This window comes from Dinoponera quadriceps, unplaced genomic scaffold (assembly GCF_001313825.1).
Source record: "Dinoponera quadriceps isolate SergipeBrazil2010 unplaced genomic scaffold, ASM131382v1 scaffold4550, whole genome shotgun sequence".
Classification (NCBI taxonomy): Eukaryota; Metazoa; Arthropoda; class Insecta; order Hymenoptera; family Formicidae; genus Dinoponera; species Dinoponera quadriceps.
Window position 1 is genome coordinate 13,284 of NW_014558569.1, and position 20,105 is coordinate 33,388.

At 44.7% G+C, this 20,105-nt stretch overlaps 1 protein-coding gene across 1 annotated transcript in view; it reads right to left on the reverse strand.

The window, feature by feature from the left end:
* The window catches only part of LOC106749934 (putative lysozyme-like protein), a 107,485-nt gene that overhangs the window by 8,807 nt on the left and 78,573 nt on the right, over nt 1-20,105 (reverse strand). The window contains exons 2-5 of the mRNA XM_014629908.1: nt 16,055-16,168; nt 14,561-14,859; nt 12,129-12,458; nt 1,921-2,109 (exon numbers count right to left, since the gene is read on the reverse strand). Of these exons, the coding sequence (XP_014485394.1) occupies nt 1,921-2,109; nt 12,129-12,458; nt 14,561-14,859; nt 16,055-16,065 (829 nt within the window). The 5' untranslated portion in view covers nt 16,066-16,168. The remainder of the gene's footprint in view (nt 1-1,920; nt 2,110-12,128; nt 12,459-14,560; nt 14,860-16,054; nt 16,169-20,105) is intronic.

Sequence of the window (20,105 nt, forward strand, 5' to 3'; positions counted from 1 at the left end):
GGGGGGGGGGGGGCGCGATTTTTCCCAAGGATTTCGGGCTCGATCGCTCGTAAATTCGCATTCGACCCGCCTTTTACGCCGAGCGACGAACAAATCATGATATCGACGCGACCCTGCGCGAGCCCGTGGCTATGAAACCTCCGGCGCGGAGGAGTTTGTCGACAACGGGAAGCTTTAAACGCCTCACGATACTGCGACCGATGAATACTCCGAAAAGCCCGTCGCTCTCTTCTCTCTCACTCTTTCTCTTTTTTTTTTTATACCGTGACGTTTTAGTAACCCACCGATATTGAAGCGCAAAAATGCGACACGGGTAAATCTTTATCATGGGTTCCGCCGGTCTCCTTCGTAACAATGCGAGAGCACGGCAGTCAGTTTGTGCCACGGTTTGCGTTCAGAAGGGCTTTATGCGGAAATGAATGCGTTTTGCGGTTCGAAAGTACTCCCGGTGCTTTCGTTTCTTTCCGGCTATCCGATTCACGCCGACGAAGATGGAAGTCGAAGACGTAATGATTCGCGTGACGAAGTCGCGCAACGAAACATCGGGCCGTCTCGATTAAAGAAGATGCAACGAACGAACGGGACTCCGAGCTGTGAGAAAATACGCGATAAGCTTTCCTTTCCCTGCGACAAAGCATTCGGCTAAACGGTAGAGCGCTTGATACCGCCGTAACAAAGTTAATCGATTCTAATTATAGCGCGTTTATAAGACTAAACGTAGCTTCCGAAAATTGCTTCGCGTTAATGCACGGAGCGCGCGTAGTCATGGATGACTCTCTCTCTCTCTCTCTCTCTCTTTCTCATGCAGTTGGATAAAAAAGAACATTTGAAACGCAGTGCCTTTTTGATCTCGGAGTTCGTTACCATGGCTACTGCAATCGCGTTCAGCGAAGGCAGCTTGATTGTTCCCTTTTCCTCCCTATGTTGATACTCTTCGACGCATCCTCGATGTTGCCGTTGCGATACGAGGAAATTTAAATGCGAATAAATGGGTGCGGCGAATAAATAAACCGGACGGTACACACACACACATATATATATATACATATATATATATATATATATATATATATATATATATATATCCGCGATGGTTAGTCCTTTTTGCCTCGGTAAAATAAACGTTTCCTCGACATTCTGCGGAATTCTTCCCTGCCGCGTGTCGGGGAAATCGTTATCGAGGAGCGCGTATTTAGGAGGAACGAAAGAAAGGCCGCACCATTATTCCCGCTAATTATAAATTTCATCGTGAGATTCCTTGGAATATTTATCAGACGCCGGTAAAAATGCGAGTTCGCGAGAACAATAGTCAGTCTCAGTTTTTTAACGATCGGAAGTATACCGACTTTTTTGACCCATTTAATTTTTTAATCTAAAGTAATTAGAACGCGCAGAGTGTTACCTTCTGCATAAATATTTCAACCACGTGACCATGATAGCGTAACGAAACCGTTCTCGTACGCTAACTACTTTGCGTTACTGCGTGTCCGCGTCTTTTGTCGCGTGGAAAAGGGAGATCCGTCTGACGTATCGTATAAAAGATCGAAAATAGAGATAAAAATTAGCGCGAGCTCTCTATTTTCTTTGATGTCGCAGCTTCAAATGCGGCGACTGAATACGCACGGCGCAAAGTCGCTCTTAATAATCCGTTTTCTTTGAAACGTGAGAGTCGAGGAACCGGATGATAAGCTCAATTATTAACGAAACTTTCATCCAACACATACGCACACACGCGTAATGAGTAGTGCGAGTAATTTAGATGGAAAGCCCAACGGAAGGTGTATTTAACAGTTCGCTAACTTCGTACACTTCATGTATCTTTCTTCATACTAGCGAACGATGTCCCATTTTCTTTTACTACTTAATAGAGGAATCATTTATCACGACGGGGATATCGCTGTATCTAAAATCTGACCTCACCTCCTTGGGGGAAGAATTGCGAATAGATGCACTTGAAAGTTTCCTCCCTGACGACTCCCGTAGGACATTCAGCCTTGAAGCCGCGATATATCCTCTTCAGCTCGGCCTCCGTGAATCTGGTGGCTCGACAAAGACTCGCCAAAGAGTCCGGTCTGTATCTCGGTGTTTGCTCTTCCTCGTATTCCGAGTCTGCGAAGTGAAAGCAGAATGAACTCAGGTTAATCGCCGGTAGGGAGCAGATCGGCAAATTCCTTCCGTGTATTGCGGATCCGTCGGACCGGCGGAAAGATTTAACAAGATTAAAGAACTTCGCTAAAAGCTCAAGACGGAAAGCCACGTTTCACGAAGATTTTATGGGGCAGATACGGGTAGCACAACTATCAACGCGACGTCTGTAGACTGGACGAAACACCGTCGTCGACGTTGCCGGGTTACGAAGGATCTACTCCGCACTTCAAGACCTATTACGCGAACATCGCTCTCGTCTAACGACTTCCTGTAAACATTGACCGTTGAAACCGTCGGAAACTTGAGAAACGTTGCGGAATAAAAATCTTGTGAATAGTTCACTTCGGCCGGTAAATTTTTTGGTTACGCAACACTCGCATTGAGAAAGAAGAAAGTATTACATTTAAGTAATATTTACTTGATCCAAATAAAATGGATTATTCTAATATTCCTCGGCAGATATTTATCAGAAATAAAAATATGATTGGCTATAGACAATGTTATAGCAAATATTGTGTATTATTTCGACACGGAGAGGATGTGTTAAAAAATATACAATATTAAGAAGTACACAAATAAAATGTTAAATTAACACAAGTAAATCTTGTCAATATATGTTGATAAGATGAATGTGTTAATTTAACGTCATATTTGTGTATTGTTTAACACATTCCCCGTGTTAAAGTAACATAAAATTTCAACGGACTATTTTTATAACACGAAATTGTTTACTGCATATTTTACTTCTAATCCCTATCTTCCTATTTCTTTTTTTTTTTCCGAAATGCAATATATCAATCGACACTCGACAGCCTGTAAATTCGAATTTCACTGTGACACGTCGTGATCACTGTGATAGAACTCTGAGATTGAATCCGAAGATTCAGGACTGTCGTGTGATATCGTAGCCGGTTGCGATTCTCGTGACATCGCACGAAAGCTTCGAGCATGACTCGTTTTTCGGATCGCAATGTGCTCCATCGTCTGACTGGGATTTAAGGGGAATGTTTGAAAATACTGTGAACTTGAAATTCATATAATCTGTAAGTCCTAACTACTGGAAGACACACGAGTGTGTTTTCAGGAATGAGCGAAAGTTTCAAGCGCGAGTTTACAGGGCGCATTGGAATTCGGAGCACATATATCGGAGGTTAACAGTGTTTACCTTAACTTCACGATGGCTCGAGAATGTTCGGATGAACAACTACTTCGTTACCTACTGACAAATCCCAGAACTTCACGGCATTTCTCGCTTTATTCGTTAGATACGCCGGCGGCTTCCGAAATAAATTCGATGCATGCGTGATATAAGATCGTCGTAAAATTACGCTCGAGCATAACGCAAAGATAATATCGACTTGTAAATCTCCAAAATGAGGTTTCCAGATTCAGGTAAGTGTATGATGTTTCCATTAATCAAATTTCAGTCAAATAAATAAAAATACTGAATCTAAGGAAACCTTTTTGTTTACTCGGGGAAATCAGGCCCGCCGTGTTTCATTATATCAACGCTACGTGTGCGTTACGTATAACACGATAATCGTAGCGGTACTTTTCGTATGTTTCAATTAGCGTTCCACGGCAACGGATATGGAGGTGACGAAAAGTGCGCTATCTCGCCGGATGGAACTCGGAATGCGCTGCGATTCGTAAAGTTCCGCCCGTTCGCGCGGGTTAGCTTTACGTGAGTGGTGGTGCTGCATTACTGAATCTTATTTCCCACGGGATCGTCCTCTTTATCCCGTCGGAAGAGCCCGTCGAACCGTCCGAGAAAGCAGGAACGTGGAACAACCTTCGGCGGAGTAAAGCACGGCGTTTATGAGACCGCCGGTACAGAAGGAAGCGAGATGCGGGCGCGTTAGTGCCTGACGAGATTTTGCAAAAACTGCTCTTCCCCGTAGTTCGAAAGCCATCCGTTCTGTGTCACGTGGCTCATCGAATATTTATAAGATCTTGTTCGGCGTCTCTCTCTCTCTCTCTCTCTCTCTTTCGCAGCAGCCTCGTAAGAGCCTGGGGGGAGGTGAATTTTCGCTGCCGCGTCGCAAACTCGGCGATCGAAGCGATATATATATATATATATNAAATACTCTGCCACGCGAAGTCGCGATCCCTTAAACGCGGCTGGATGCGTGGGTTTCATGCAGGCTCGTCCCGTCTATCCCATTTTAATCTTGCTATAAAGCACAGTTGAAATCCGCGACAAAATTTATTCGCCCAGATGTATAAGAGGGCGAGCAAAAAAATACGTATGAATTCTTTGATAAACGGCAGCGAGTACGGCACGTAGAGGACCGAAGTAGCACACATACGTATGTACGTGAGCGTTTCTTCCGAAGAAATATACATCTCGGGATCAGAATGAAAAAGATTTTGTCTTATAAGGGCGTTGCGAGTAAGCCACGTAGATGTATGTATCCACGTGGATATGACACGCGCAGACGTTCGTTTTAGGAAGAACGTGAATTTCGTCCTGCAATCTCGCGAAGGATAAATATCGGACGTGTGATTTTTCGTATATTATGGAGAAGAGATCGCTTTTGGAATTACACACGACTGCGGCACACACTTCTCACTGGCTTCCTCTTACCCGGTACGAGGAAATAATCCCTCGCTGTTTCTCGTTCGAAATAAAGGAGCGAAATGAAGTGGTATCGCAATAAATATCTCCCGTCGTAACACCGGTGCGCACCGGCAAATGTTGGAAATCGGAATCCGTATCCGTGCATGTGCGATAGGTGCGTCGTTTCCACGCGACACGGAAGATTTGGATTCAGGGAGGAAATTCGGGAGCAGTTTTATATGTCGCCGCCCTCTCCGCGAATATATGAAGCTTACGTTATGTTTTCCATACGAGAAGTCGCGGAAGTCGGAAGACGAGCAGGCGAGAGCGAGGGAGAGAAAGAGAGAAGAAGAGCAAGAGCAATCCGGTGTTGGAATTTAAATCGAATCGTCTTGTTCCGACAGCGCCGGATTCCTCAGATTCAATCTGCAGACAAATGTGACGCAGCGCGAGTGGAAAAGGCAAAAACGAGACACCACCGATAACTGATGCCGAACGGTCGTGAGCTGAACGACAGCGTGAACGCTCGGTCGCAGAGCATGTCGCGTGTATTTGTACCGTAACTTCGATAATTCCGCAGGGAATTCAAACGAGGAAAGAACCGATCGAAGGATCTCTCGCGTAGGAAAAAGCCGAGCAAAAAAAGAGCACACTCCTTCTCCGTCGTTCCGAAGAATTTTTCAAATTCTCATCGAAGTGTTGTTCTAAACGTTCCCGAGATATCGAACGGTTTGTTAATCTTCGAAACCTGTTGGCTGAATTATTATAGCGCAATATCACGCATCGAGTTCCGCAACTACACGATTGATCTCGCTTCACAAAGAAACACCAATCACAATTCATCAGTCGTCGTACGTGACGTAACGTAAATAGCAGCAGTGCTCTTTCAGCTGAAGATATTTCGTTCACTGAGAGAAAAGTATCTAAGAAATAAAAAATATATTTATTCGACACGCATCAATAGCATATTTGTTTATAATATATGTATTTTTACAAGAAAACAATATTTTAAATGAGAAAATATATATTTTCTTGAATCCGCGGGTTTTCATGAAAGCAACTGTTTATTTAAGTAAGAGAATTTAGAGAAAGATTTTAGATTAAGTAAATATGTTATTAGTATCACGGAATAAATATTTTTTTATTTTTTAGATATCTTACTCTATATTTTTAGATATTTTACTCTAAAAGAACTTTTGATTGTATATCGTTATTTTATTTCAAACTTTATTTTATTTTATATTATTACGTTTTCGTTTCTTTGTATTCACATATGTGTATGTGTCGAATCTAACAACGATTACTTGTCGCCTAGCTGTTTGATACATCAGTCCATTATTAATCTAATATAACACACAAATTAACGCTGCACCATACTCAATAATAATAATAATAATAATAATAATAAAATAAAATTGAAACCTTCCTCTCTCCGTCGCAACTAATGACGTGATACTTCCGGAGAACTTTAAATATCCCACATCACGTGAGCTCCGATCGTTTCTTGAGGATGTGGCGACAAGAAAACAAAGGGACTCCGTTGTTCAAATTTAATCTGGACGACGAGGTTGCTTCCGTACGTTTGTCTAGTCTTCCGTGTCATGTAGTCCTGTAAGCAGAAGGGACTGCTTGACCGAGCGTAAATAGGGTCAACGGCGAGGCAACATCCGCTCTCGACCCTACGTCTCATTCCGGATGGCGGTTCGGAGGAGAGATGAGGACCGAATCGTGGATGTCAGTGGTGCCTCCTCTTTTGAGATATTGGATCCGCGCGAGGGTTGAAAGGCATTCCTCGTGGAATGCATACGGCCGACAGGCAGCATGCACGCCGGTCTCTCTGTTTCCTGATGAAAGCCCGGGACTGCCAGAGCTCCCGTCGATGCGTTCATCGACAGCGATCCCGCAGGAATCTGTTATGCGCTTGCAAATCGAACGGGAATATTCGGATGTTTATGAACGCGCCCGCGGAGACCGCTTCTTCGATCCGACGCGACGATCCCCGACGACCCGCGTGTTCCGCAAATTCTTTGAGCACCGACGACAAGCGGCGTTCAAGCGACACGAGGATATCCTTTTTTTAAGGGAAGTACGTCGCGTCCTATAATCGACGATCGAGGTTGTGAGTTATCGCTCGGGAGATCTGAGAGAGAAAGAGTGAGGCAATTTCGGTACCGCTTTATTTATACACGAGGATGGGGTTTGTAAAAAAAGGAAAAGAAAAAAGGATAATCGGGGAACGAATAATCGGGGATTATTTCGATATATGGGTGTTTCGGGACGAGCGGGAAATGGGATTCTGCATAATCAGATTAATTTATACGACGTCCCGCAAAAAATCTTGTCCTTTTTAAGACTGGTCGCGCCGAGAGAGAGAGAGAGAGAGAGAGAGAGAGAGAGAGAGAAAGAGAAGAGAGAAAACGCAATTCCGTTTCGCGAAGATGGATCCTATTGAATTTTTATGTTCACGTTTATACATGCTCGCGATAAGCGACGCTAATTCCACGGGATTATTATTTTAAATATATTATAATTTTCGAATTAAATTTACTAATCAGCGGCATGCGATATTTATATCATGGATGGCGAGCGGTCGCGATCAGCTGATGGTCGGCTGATGGTCGAAATAATTCATTTCCGTCGGCCTGTGCGTCGCAAACTGCGCCGATCGGTTTTAATGAATTCACGACGACGAACAGTTTCCTCGTTTATGATCAACATTGCATATACATGCTGGGAAAGCAATTATTTCTTGCCGACTGTTGAATTTGTGACGGGTCGTTTGTCAAGAAATTTGTGACTTAGAGCTGACCTGACAGCTTTTTGTTATGAGCTTTGACTGATCGAACTGAGCTGAGATCACAGATCTTGCCCTTACTGAGCTACTGAACCTTTAAACCGAACTGAGCTAATATTCTGAGCTGAGCTTATCTAGAATTCAGCTCAAGATTAAGTTGCATATCACTTTTTATAGGCAGGTGGTGAGAAATCCTCGGGCATCTTTTCGGGAAGGTGAAAGATGTTTCTCCTGTCGACTTGCCATCTTTTCGGAAAGGGGAAGGATGTTTCTCATGTCGTGAGAGAAACAATCAATAATTATGGATTGAGATAGCGTCGATGTATTGTGGTGTCGTGCGACCCGAGTTATGCGTTTATCTTATTCCAAATGTGACACCTTTATCGATCGTCGACGAAAAGTTACGTGATAGTAAATATGAAAACAGATTGTATAATATATATGTCTACAACTTAGTCCCTCCTAACTACACTCTAATAACAGATGCATTGTTTGTACGTAGATGCAATTATTAATGATGTTTACACCTAGGTCTGCATTAATGCATACCGTAAACCGTGGCCCCGGATTACACGATGCGCGCTTAGCATGGTGCTCGCATTCCCATCGCGAGAATATCTAACCTTCGTACGGATTCTCTGTACTTAATACATAACTATATTCAGTGCATAAATATGCAGCGTCTGGTATTCCATACGGATATTGTTAACGCAGATTTTCGCGAGACAAATACGAGGGCAGTCCGATAAGTACTTAGCCTACAAAAGAAAAACGAAAATTTTGAAAAAGTGGCGATTTATTTCTCAACATAGTCTCCTTTTAGCTCGATACACTTGACCTAGCGATGCTCCAACTTCTTTAACCCATCTGAAAAATACGTTTTCTCGAAGTCTGCAAAGTAGGCCTCCGTGGCGGTGATGACCTCCTCATTCGACTCAAATTTCTGCCCGGCGAGTGACTTTTTCAAGTTTGGAAACAAAAAAAAGTCGCACGGGGCCAAATCTGGAGAATACGGTGGATGGGGCAGCAGTTCGTAGTCCAATTCGACCAATTTGGCCATCGCCGAGGTCATCGCCGTCACGGAGGCCTACTTTGCAGACTTTGAGAAAACGTATTTCTCAGATGGGTTAAAGAAGTTGGAGCGTCGCTGGGTCAAGTGTATCGAGCTAAAAGGAGACTATGTTGAGAAATAAATTGCCACTTTTCCAAAATTTTCGTTTTTCTTTTGTAGGCTAAGTACTTATCGGACTGCCCTCGTATATCCCGTCTATTCTGTGTCCTGTTACAATCTAATATTCGTCGATATCTAATTATTGAGACTCTGCTATCTATCTCTCTTCCCCCCCTCTCTCTCTCTCTCTCTCTCTCTCTCTCTCTCTCTCTCTCTCTCAGAACGCAAATTTTAGACAAATAAATTTCCATAAATGCATAAATACATAAGTTGGACTTTATATGTAATTCTGTTTTTTATCACGTCAAATTAACACAACAAACGAGCTTGCGTCATAATAAAAGCACATATATGTATATAAATATCGGTATCATTTATTTAACCAATTAGCGTCGACGACTCATCGATCAATGTACAACACGTGTACCTGTCTCTAACCGTCCATTTGTAAATTTGCGATGGAATAAAGTCTCGTCCGGGGTGGAAGGGGAGGAGGGAGGGAGGGAGAGAGCGAGCGGACGAGCGAGGGACACGCAGGGTGTGCGTTTTGCCGGCCGATATATCGCCGTTCTTCGCGTCGGGGTGGATGACGACGTTGGTTCCAGATATTTCCCTCATAAATTCGTTTGTGAAAATGTAATTTGCGGACGGGACCGCATCTGGAATATATGAATTTTCATGAAAAGCGTTCTCACGACCCCAAGGCTTCGGTTGATACGGGATACGGTTGGCGGTAGCCACCACGTCCCCGGGGTATTACGTAATGAAAGGAATGTCTTCGGCGGGGATGGGGCAAAACAATGGCCACTACGGTGGGTAATAGTAATGGCATGTCGTATGAATATTTGAGAAATCAAAGGAATTCAGAGGAATCAGCCGGGTCGACCATTCGTTTTGCCCTGCGTCCCTCCTCGCGGGTGATCCCGAGTCCGGGTGCTTCCTTGAATTGACCGGCGTCTTGCGGCACGCTCGAGCGAACGCCGAATCGACAGACGGTGCAAATCGAAAGCGCAGAGCGCGCGCGTGAAAAAGTGACCTCGCGCGCGCTTCCGTGTCACGCACGCGCGTAAAATCGGAAATTCTCTCTCGTCCCGCGTGACCCCTCGTCGGCGGTAATGGTTAACTATCCGCGTATAAATTACGAGCTCCCACTGGTTTATGCGCATAACAAATGCGGTTCCGCGCGACACAACTGTACGAGATTGTTGTATAAAATCCCGATGCATTATACATCGCGGCCCGTACGCATTTTATTCCCGAAGCATTAATGGAATCGCCACGGATCACCGTGCATGCGTTAAGAATAGATTACAACCGGGGGAAGATTTATCCCCGCGTGAAATGCGCGTCCGAACGCGCGTGAACGATCAATTTGAAAGCGAAGCTGTCGGAACTCGTGTGGAATCATGTTTATCTAACTAACCATTCTCCTTATTTAATTCCTAATGAAAACAAAGATGCACGAGACGCCCCATTTTAATGGAAACGGTGGAATATCTTGAAAACGGAGCAAGTGACAAAAAATGCCTCGGATGAAAGCTGTAGGGTTTAGAGGGGGGATAAGTCGATGACCTTAACTTCGTTGTATAGTCGATAATTCAAGGTTACTTCAAGATCAACTTCACTTTTTCAAGTAGAACATATAGTTTTTTTCTTTTTTAACAAATCGATTCCTCCGTTCATTCCGCGTGTAAAAGTACAAAAGTGAAGTGATCGAAAAGCGAATACTTTTATTTTATTTTCTCCTATTCTGATATTTTTTCATACAAGATATAAAATATCTCATAAAATATTGGATTTTCGATGAGATCACTTCAACACTTTTGCACGTAGAATGGCAGACGGGGTCGAACGTCGTAAGCAAGCACAGGTGAAGCTTAAGAAAATTCGTTGCATTTTGCAAAAGTATCATCGCACCTTCAGCGCCTGGGAACTTAGTCGGTCGGCAGATATCCGTCGCGAGATCGATCGGAGAAGATGTAACCGGATGGAGGGTAATGAGCTGCGTACGTGGGAGACAAGCGAGCTTACATTTCCGAAGCGAGCGGCATGCAACATTGATATTCCACTTGAGCGGCGTGCAGCATTGCCCCAAGCGCCGAGGGGGAGGCCGTCATGTTTCGCGAACAAGCGCACTAGTCACGCTTTTATTGGACCTCCGATGGAAAGTGGCACGTGTACGTAAGACACACCGTAACGCCGGCGCATCGAATATTCCGGTTCGATCAAACGTAGAACCTTGTTCCCGCAAGACTTCTCGGTTCCTGAATAAATCGCACCGAAGAAACAGCTGCCTTCTCCTTCCACTCGGAACTACCGCGATATATTTTCATTCCCACGCGTAGATCGTTGCGTTATTGCTGCTGCTTCACGGCTTCATCGGGATGCACGTTAATGCGTGTTACGCGATTAATTAGCACGTAACGCGTGCTAGCGTCGGCGTAAGCGTGGAGCATAAAGGGGCTTTAAGTAGCCGGGCCGCTTAACGAAGCTATAAGTCGTAGTTTTAATTATCCCCACACGGGCTACAATTCAAGCTTACTCGAGGAAAACGTACGAGTAACGCGGGAGAATATACATCGGGTTTGCGAGAACGTTCCGTCTTTTCTCCAACTGCGTTTCTCAAAAGACCATTTAACGCGATAGACTCGAGAGTCAAAGAGAGAGAGAGAAAGGGAGAGAGGGAGGGGAGAGATTATATTGTGTCTTATATTTTTGTTTAGGAGTCAACTTCTCCATTATATGCTGTTCTACCTGCACGGAAGAAAATAGCTGATTCGATTAACGTAACATTGAACAAACCAAACGCTTTTCGATTGGAGAAAATAAAATTTCTGGCACCTACACAGAAAAAAAACATTAGTATTAATTCATATTCTCATATATAAGCAAAAATATACGATCCTATATGAAGGTAAAACTAGCTCTTCTATACAGGAAGAAATCTTCTATACTTCCAGTTCTACTAAAAATCAATTCACGTGTTATTGAAAATAATTTCCACGTATTGAGAGGAAAAAATATTGAATAGAAAGAACGATATATTCAAACTCATACAATTCTTGAAGTTTGAAGATACCGTTCTTTCTATTTCCGATATGTTTTTCCTTCAATCCATAGAAATTATTCTTGAATGACAAGAATATGCTATTTTTAGCGGAAGACTATTCAGAATTCCTTCATGAAAAAGAGAGTTTTATCTTCGTATAAATTTATATAATCTCGCTTATATAATCTCGCTGAGTCTTGAATGGATACTAATTTTCTCCCGTTGATAAATCAAATTCAGATTATAAGAACCAGAAATTCTGTTTCTTTCAACCGAAACAGGTTTGCTTTCATCATTGTTATATTAATTCTTCAATCTTTCCTCTCCGTGTGCTGTGAAGATACTCGAAGAGATGCATTCTCGGCGATTTCGCTCTTTCACATGTCGATAAATCTTGGAAATATACCTAGGGCGAACTTGACGCCGGTCCAGGCTTGTCTCACGTAGTTGATTAATCTCCTGTAGAGAGGCCTCGGCGGTCTCTTGGTGGAAGTCCCCTCCTCCTCGTCGCACGCGCTCTCGTTATCCAGCGTTCCCGGCGGCGGGCCCACGCCCGTCAAGGTGCCAGCTTGGTTCCTCTCGCCGAGGATATTCACGACCTCCCGCAGCCCAGGCGCAACGCCCTGCAGTCCTGGTGCGTAATTCGCGGGGGCGACGCCGGAACCCAAGAGGTTCGCGCCGCCCCCGCGACCCCTGCCGCGTCCACGGCTGCCGCGACCCCAGACGGTGCCACTGCCTTCGAGACAGTTCACGACGTGTCAGATCTCGATGTATCGAATTCGCGCGAACACAGTAATTTTTTCTCCTTTTTTTATGCAAGTGTTAGCTGCCTACGTGTTTCAATACATAGAAGAAAACATCGAAACCTGACCGTAGGTATCGTAAACCGACATACCTATGTTTCTCGGCTGTAAAGTTTGGTCTACAGTGTGCTCTTTGCGTCTTGCTCTCTATCTTTTTGTAAAAACTTCTATTTACTTATAGAAACGAAACGGAAAGCAAGAAACAAAAAGCACATTGTAGATCAAGCTTATAGCACTGGTAGAAAAATGTTCCTGGTTTGCACCCATGCACATAAATGTTACACCTTCAATAAAGCTTTAGAGCCTGAAAATGGTATGTCGGTTTTCGTGCTTTTCCTCAATTTTGACTTGATCTATCGGGTATCTTCGAGTAAAATCGCCGATTGTCCGTGCATCGTGACGTTTCGCGCTTTTTTCAGCGAACGCGAATTTCTCTTCCGCAGTTCGAGACGCAGTGTGGGCTTTTGCAATTTACCGGGTAGGTCACTTCGAACGCGAGACACCCCGCTCGGTTATTTATAAGGGAAGACATGAGCTCGTAATCGAGGCCATTTGCTTTTTAATTGAGTTACGACTTCCGCATACGAAAAGTTTACGGTATGCGGAATGACGAGGGAAGCTCGTCCCGCGGCAATAGGCCCTTTTTCTCGTGGACGTCCTGAAGGACGCCGTCGCCTTTAAATATTTAACGCGAGTATACGTGGTATTCCGTGCATGCATAATCAACTGGGAAATTAACGAGGGTTCGTTCCGAGCTTTTCGTACTATAGACTCGGGGAAAAATTGCACGTTATTCGCGATGACAATTTTATGCGCGTTTAAGCGCGAACCGAGAGAATATTACGTTTTTGATGGTCGCAACACAATCTATCGTGTCATCGGATCGTTAACATTAAACAGTTTATTCCACGGTAAGAAACCTTCTTCCGCGAGCGATAAACCGATCCACGTCAAGACATTAACGCAATTTAATGCGGAAAGTCCCAAGCTTGATTGAAAAAAACTGGAAGCCAAATACCAGCTGAATATTAAAAGTATCATTACGACTCGTACCACAAAGTAGACAATTATTTTCAATTTCGATTTCCTTCAATTTCAATTTATTCAGTTCTACATTTTCGGATGTACCGTTTATTAATTACTCCCTTAAATTGCTCAATTCAGTACGCGAACGTGCTAAAATCTCAAAATGCTCACTTTACAAACGACACAATCGTCGCGAATTCGCGAATATTTGGTGTGCGAATTAATTCGGTGCCTTTGCATTTAACGTCCTGTAACTCTGGTTCAAATTTAAAATTTTTCCCTCGTCCTATGGTGACTTAAAAGTGTCAACCCTAAGCTTTAAGCTTTAAGAAGCACTATAATAGTTGAATCGGTATCTTCAACGGCCTTGCCGATATGACCTCGGAAGGCAGTAGTTATCACGATGTTGTTCGAAAAGAATCTGAGACATCGCATCCTTTTTTGCATTCCAGTTGAATAAAAATGCTGCTCAGTCTATTGAAATGATTCGTTCCGCTTTAGGCGCTGTAACCCATAAAACTTATAAAAAGACCTTTCACCGACAATGGAACTAGGCAGGTGATCTGCTGCGCGATAACGCGCAGCCGCAAAAGGGACGAAGGATCTCATCTGTACATTAGGCTGAGAGAATTCTCCCTCATACGGCTTATTCGCGAAATCTAGCCCCGTCGGATTACCATCTATCTCGGTCACTTCAACATCATCCGGCGTAAACGCCTTTTAAAAACGTTGACGAGGTCCGAGAAAACATTAATGACTTTGCCGAGTCGAAACCGCCAAGTTTTGTTTCCGCGAGGACATTCATCAGCTAGTCGATGGCTGTCAGCCAAAAGCAAAGTCGTAGAAAACGATTACTTTTTGATATTAAATAAACCTTGAATTTCACGCGAGAAGGCATTAGGAACGAATTCGCACGTCTAATGTGCGAAATTCCCCGTTAGTCGTCGTTTTCTCGCGTTCACCTGGTATTCGACTTGGCACCCTTCGATCGTGCGCCGTGAAAGAATACCTTGGCGCTTTTTATAGGAGGAGAGCCCCACCACGGGGCCGCACCCTCCCGCGCTTCCTGCGACAGAAGAGCTGATGGTGGGAACACAAGGGACACCGCGACCGCCACCCGTCCGACGTTCCAAATCACGCCGCTTGCAAACTCCTCCACCCCCTCCGCCACCGCCACCCCCGGCGGACAACACCACGACGGACCCAGGGATACGTTCACGCGGCCCTCTTCCCGCGGAGCCCCTTCTTCGCACCGAGGGCCCCGCTCGCTTACGTCGTCGGAGTCGCCGCAGGCTTCCTCGTGGGACTCTGCAAGGCATTTCGTGGAGTTGTCACCCTGGCTCTCGCGAGCGCCTTCCCCTCGATCCCGCTTTTATCGACGTCCGAACCCGCCCTACTCGACCGGTTCTTTCCGTCAAGTACGTTCTTGTCGCTTCCGGCGAACCGCCACTACAACTCCGCGCGATATACGACAGGCCTCGTTTGAATTCAACAGAATCGGTCAACAATCGGCCGTAATTTGAACCGAAGGAAGTTTCCGAGGTCGCAAAGAACCAAACCTTCGGTCCGGAGAACCTAAACCTTGATTCTTACAAGCAAAAAATTTGTTTGCCTATAGTCAGGCAAGAATTTCGTTGATTCGACTAAATGGGTTTCGCAGTGCGCGCGATTTCGTCGCGGGAAGACAAATTGTGAGTTGTCTCGGACGGCGGATCAACGAATGTTTCAACAAACGCAATACTTGGTAGACGACCGTTGGATCGGCAACTTTCAGCAATGACATGTCGCGCACTTATTTCTTTGATTTTCTCGTCTGTCCGCTACCATCGATTTCTCGGTGGGAAGTGGGCGCGCGGTGTCAGCGAATTTTCTTGCTTTTCCCGCGCATTCCGTCTGCCGCTGGAAACGGACTTTCCGGCCGGATACACCCGCACCTACTCGGCAATGCACACCGAGAATGCTCCGGGAATTTACAAGAACAGCGATTTCGGAACGGAACCTCGCACCTCTCGCTTCCGCTCGCCGCGCTGCTCTCGGCGTTTTTCAACGCGTCGTCCCCATCGCGTTTTCAGCCAAGGTGCTCGCGAACGACGCTGTTACACTCGGCGAGCACGAAAACGGAATACCGATTGTTACCGCGAAATCTCTATCGAGGCAAAGTCGCGCGGATACGTTACGCGCAACTTGTATCAAGTGCGATCGCAGGGAACTCGCGAGGGATTGAACAAACACGCTCGAAGGTAGATTGCGTCCGGTGTGTCGAATGTTCACCCCGACAACGTGAGGGCGTGCGTTCAACAAACACTTCAAACGTGCCGCCCTATTCCCTTCCGGAATAAAAGATTCAAATCAATTCTCACGATGGGATATATATGTATATATTGACGGCTTTGGTCCACGGGATGACCCACGGTTTATTCAGTAGCCCGAAAATTTATTCATTGAACGATATGGCGGGTGCTTCTCTCCCGACCTGTTCTTTATCGCGCGGGGCGCGACAGACCGTTTTCTCATTCAGGACTCAGGGCGTTGGCATGATGTCCTGGACGAGATCATAATGCTTGTTCTCGAGAGACGCAGTTGGTTAGTGTGTTGTGAGTTCGGTTGTGTTAGTAATCTGAAACAGGCAAAGAAGAGACACATGCATTAGTTGTGTTTGTGCACGAAATTACCGGCTGAGTGGTGGCGTACGTGGCTCGCATAGCGGGAGAGGCGTACAAGAAGAGAAAGAGTTAGAAAGAATGGGGGAGTGAGAGAGAGAGAGAGAGAGAGAGAGCCGCTGGGAAAATGCAATTTCGAACGGTACATCGATTCTTGTAAAATAGGTGTTTCGTTAAGGCGAGGACAGACGCGATTAAATGGCTGCTCCGCCCTTTACTTCGCATCGAATGAAGATCGAAACGCTCGTGACGAACGTAGCTATACGGGCTTCAAGGATATTACTGAATCGGTACTTTACGGCTACGCTCGGAAAAATATCACTCCACCTCTAAGAAAAGCGATTGCTCAGTTTACTTGCCTTCTCTTAATGGAAATCCATCTCTTCGTGGTTATTTTCAACGGAGACTATTTTCCCGGTAATCGTCTTACAATGCGCTCGTTACAAATTTAAGTGGTTCACGTGATACTCACATATTCTGTATATTTATGTCTTTAACTGAGATATAATAATAATTAAAATTCAGATAGTTCCATTAGCAGTATCTGAGAGATACACGCGACCGTTGGCGCAACTTTCCGAATGTAACCTTCGGAGTGTGAAAAATATTTTTTGAAAAATTGTGCTGTCATTTGCAAACTGTGAACACTTGTAGATGGATGACCGTTTTAAATCGAATCCATGTTTAGGCGTAGGACATTTTCTACTTCAATTTACATCGGAAACATTAAACTCTTTAAGTTTGTATAGCGAAGAGTATATATTACGTAACGATAGATGGGGTTAGTGATGTTAATGATTTGCCCGTAGCTCTCCTGTGTACAATTCGCAAGTTTGATCGAACACCATCGCCGCGTCGGAATAATCGGGGTCAGGTCGGAGAGGAATTAGGAGTTAACGAGCTCACTTTTCTGGTCTTAATGCGCGGATCTCATAACGACTGCCAATAAATTTACGTGACGGCCAGGGGATTCAGATTATATCGATGGAGGGAGCGGTAAAATATAGAATACGACGTTGCGCACCTTAACCGCGTGGACTCGCCTTTTCTTCTCAATTAAGATCCAACGACTGATTACGGCGTGCGCCGACGATTAACGAGACCGCCAATTTCGGAGATTTACGCCGGTGTACTTTGCGCACTTTACAGTCTTTACAGGTCCCGTTCGCTCGCCGAGTTCATAAACGCCGGCCGATGTAAGGGAAGGTGATAAAACGGCCGGTGGATCGCTCGTAAAACCACTTGTCTCGCGCGAGCGAACTTCGCTGGAATTGCCTCGAATCGAAGAATACCCGGGCTATGTGTCTCGTATGCACATGTGTGCGACTTCCCCCCCTCCTCCCTCCTTTTCTCTCTGTCCTGACGGAGTGGCGATCAAGGATCCGTGGGAATAAAGAGGGGACTGCGAATGTCATAATTTTCCAGAGATTTACCGAGATAAAATGGAAATCGTGGAATATCGACCATTCCATTCGCGTGACGCGGGGGAAGAAAGTCTGGAAAGTAAATCGTCATAAATTAGGAGAAAAGAGGGAGAGAAAGAGAAAGAAGGAGAGAATGCGTTAGATTCGGTTTATAAACAAGCTAACGAAATAAGATCCTGTTTGTAAAATATAACAGTCATCTTATAAAAATTCGAAATATTCGTCAAGACTCTTCTCTTTTTTTCGTGTAGTATCATGCGTTCTCTCTTCAAATAAGGAAATTTACTGCTTATGCAACGCTGCAATAAAAGGAATGTTTGCAACATCGTCAATAATAAATTATCAAAGCCCGGCAGCGCAATCGACTCGAAGTTGATAAGAGCGTAATCAATTTCGCGTTATTACCAAGTCGACGGTGGGAACCGCGCGCAGTATCGTCGTAATTCTTCGCGATACCGCGGATGAAAACGAGAAAAATGCAAAATGCGAACGAGCCCGCCGGTTTGAGATGAAATTCAAGCAGTTCGGCGGAGCCTGGAAATCTCAAGAAATACCGGCGAGAAAGGGGAATACATCAAAGTCGCGCAAGACCAGCCTAAAAAGTATAGTTCATAATGACTTTGAAAGCGGAGACGGACTTGCGCTACCTTTGACTGCGCAGAAAGTTAGGAACGATAGTTACTCCAATAAGTACGCGATCCTTCCCCAGCTTCTTCCTTCGTAATCCCACAGTCGCATTATCGAGAAAGCTTCTGCGTAACTCGATAAAATATATAAATAAACATCCCCTGAGAATCTGCAGTTAAAATCGCGAAAATGTTACGACGACGGCGCGCGCCGCAATGTCTGATACAAAAATGTCGAAACTTTACATATACATATGTTTATGTAAATTTACATGCGAAAATCTAAAAATGTATTTTATATTAAAAAAATATGTGTGTGTATATAATTTTGTAAAAATTATCAACAAGGTTGCATAAATACGAAACAGCTGAATTTTATCTATAGCTCTTCTTGCTTTTGCAATAAGATTTTGCGGACCGCGATCTTTTTCCCACAGTGTCACGTGAAAAGTGGAGCAAATCGATTTATTACCTTGCAAATTCATTTATTACGTTACGTGTCGAATTCAATTTCTTACGGAAGAAATTCCGCTTACGTGACACTGCCAGCCGACGGCGAGCATATTGGGATCTGCCGTTCTGACTTTTCCCATTCGCCTCGAGTTTCATTAATAAACATTACGAGGTTTGACGAGCCACTACTGCGGTCCCTTGCGGTATTGCGGGTAGAGAGGCGTGTACTGATTTGCTACCTTTGCAACAAGCCCGGCGACCTTTGGAGTTTATATCGAGTTAGTTCAAGACACGACTCGACGTGGTAGTACAGTGACGTGAGACAACGCTTAGGAAGCTTTTGACATCGCCGAACGGCCCGGCATTACCATGTTCATGTCACGTATAACTATGGGGCTGAGTCCGCCGAAGAGAAAGAAATGACGCAGGTTTATCGAGTGTGCTCATCGATTGCGATTTTTCCTTCTCGATCCTGTTTCATCCCCGGATGTTGTTTTCTTATCCGTCTGTTTTCACTGGATGGCCCGCGCTCATGTGGAATTTTAAAGATAGGGTGAAATACCGAGAGAGAGAGAGAGAGAGAGAGAATAAATAATCGCGCCCCCGTTACGCGCGCCGAGAAATGAATGAATGTGCAAAATTCAGATTTTCGCGAATAATTCGGAAACAAGCGAAACACAAATCTAAGTGGATAATAAAATAAAATACGCAAGACGTGGGATTAGACGTGGGTTTCCTTAAGGAAACGTTGAGCAAAACGAATCAGCTGATGGCGATAACCACGAATAGAACAGAGAATAATGAAGCAAAAAAAGCGTTGAAATAATGAAATTATCGCTTGTTACTGTAACACGCCAGAAATGGAAGGTGGAGTCCTTTTTCTCTTTTTATACATTTTCATTATAGTCGGTCAACAGCGTGGAAAATGTGTACTCCGAGTCTGATTAAATCGAACCATCTTTACGCGCTATCCAGTGCCAACATTCTACCAGTAAGCAAACACTCCGTCGGGTTCGCTGATCGAAAGAGAAGCTCCTCTCCCACTCGTCGTCGTTGCAAACCGGAATGTCAGCCAAAACCTACTTTTATCTCCCGGGACGACCATCCTTTCCCTTCACATCGCTCGGTTTCCCCCAAGTTCCTACCTCACGACCATCTCGATTGGCCACTTTTCTTCTTCTCCAATTTTGGTCCCGGTTGCTTCGATCGCTCCCGATGTGGGTCTCTCGCTATGATCTTATGAGCTCGGGGAGATAAAGCGGGAGGAAATCACCTTGAACAAAGGGGGTGGTCGGTCTAACGAATTAGAAGGCACTCCGTCTAAATGAGAGACGCGGACTTTGCGAAACGGATACGATCATCGCGACATCGTCAGAGACAAATGCGCGATG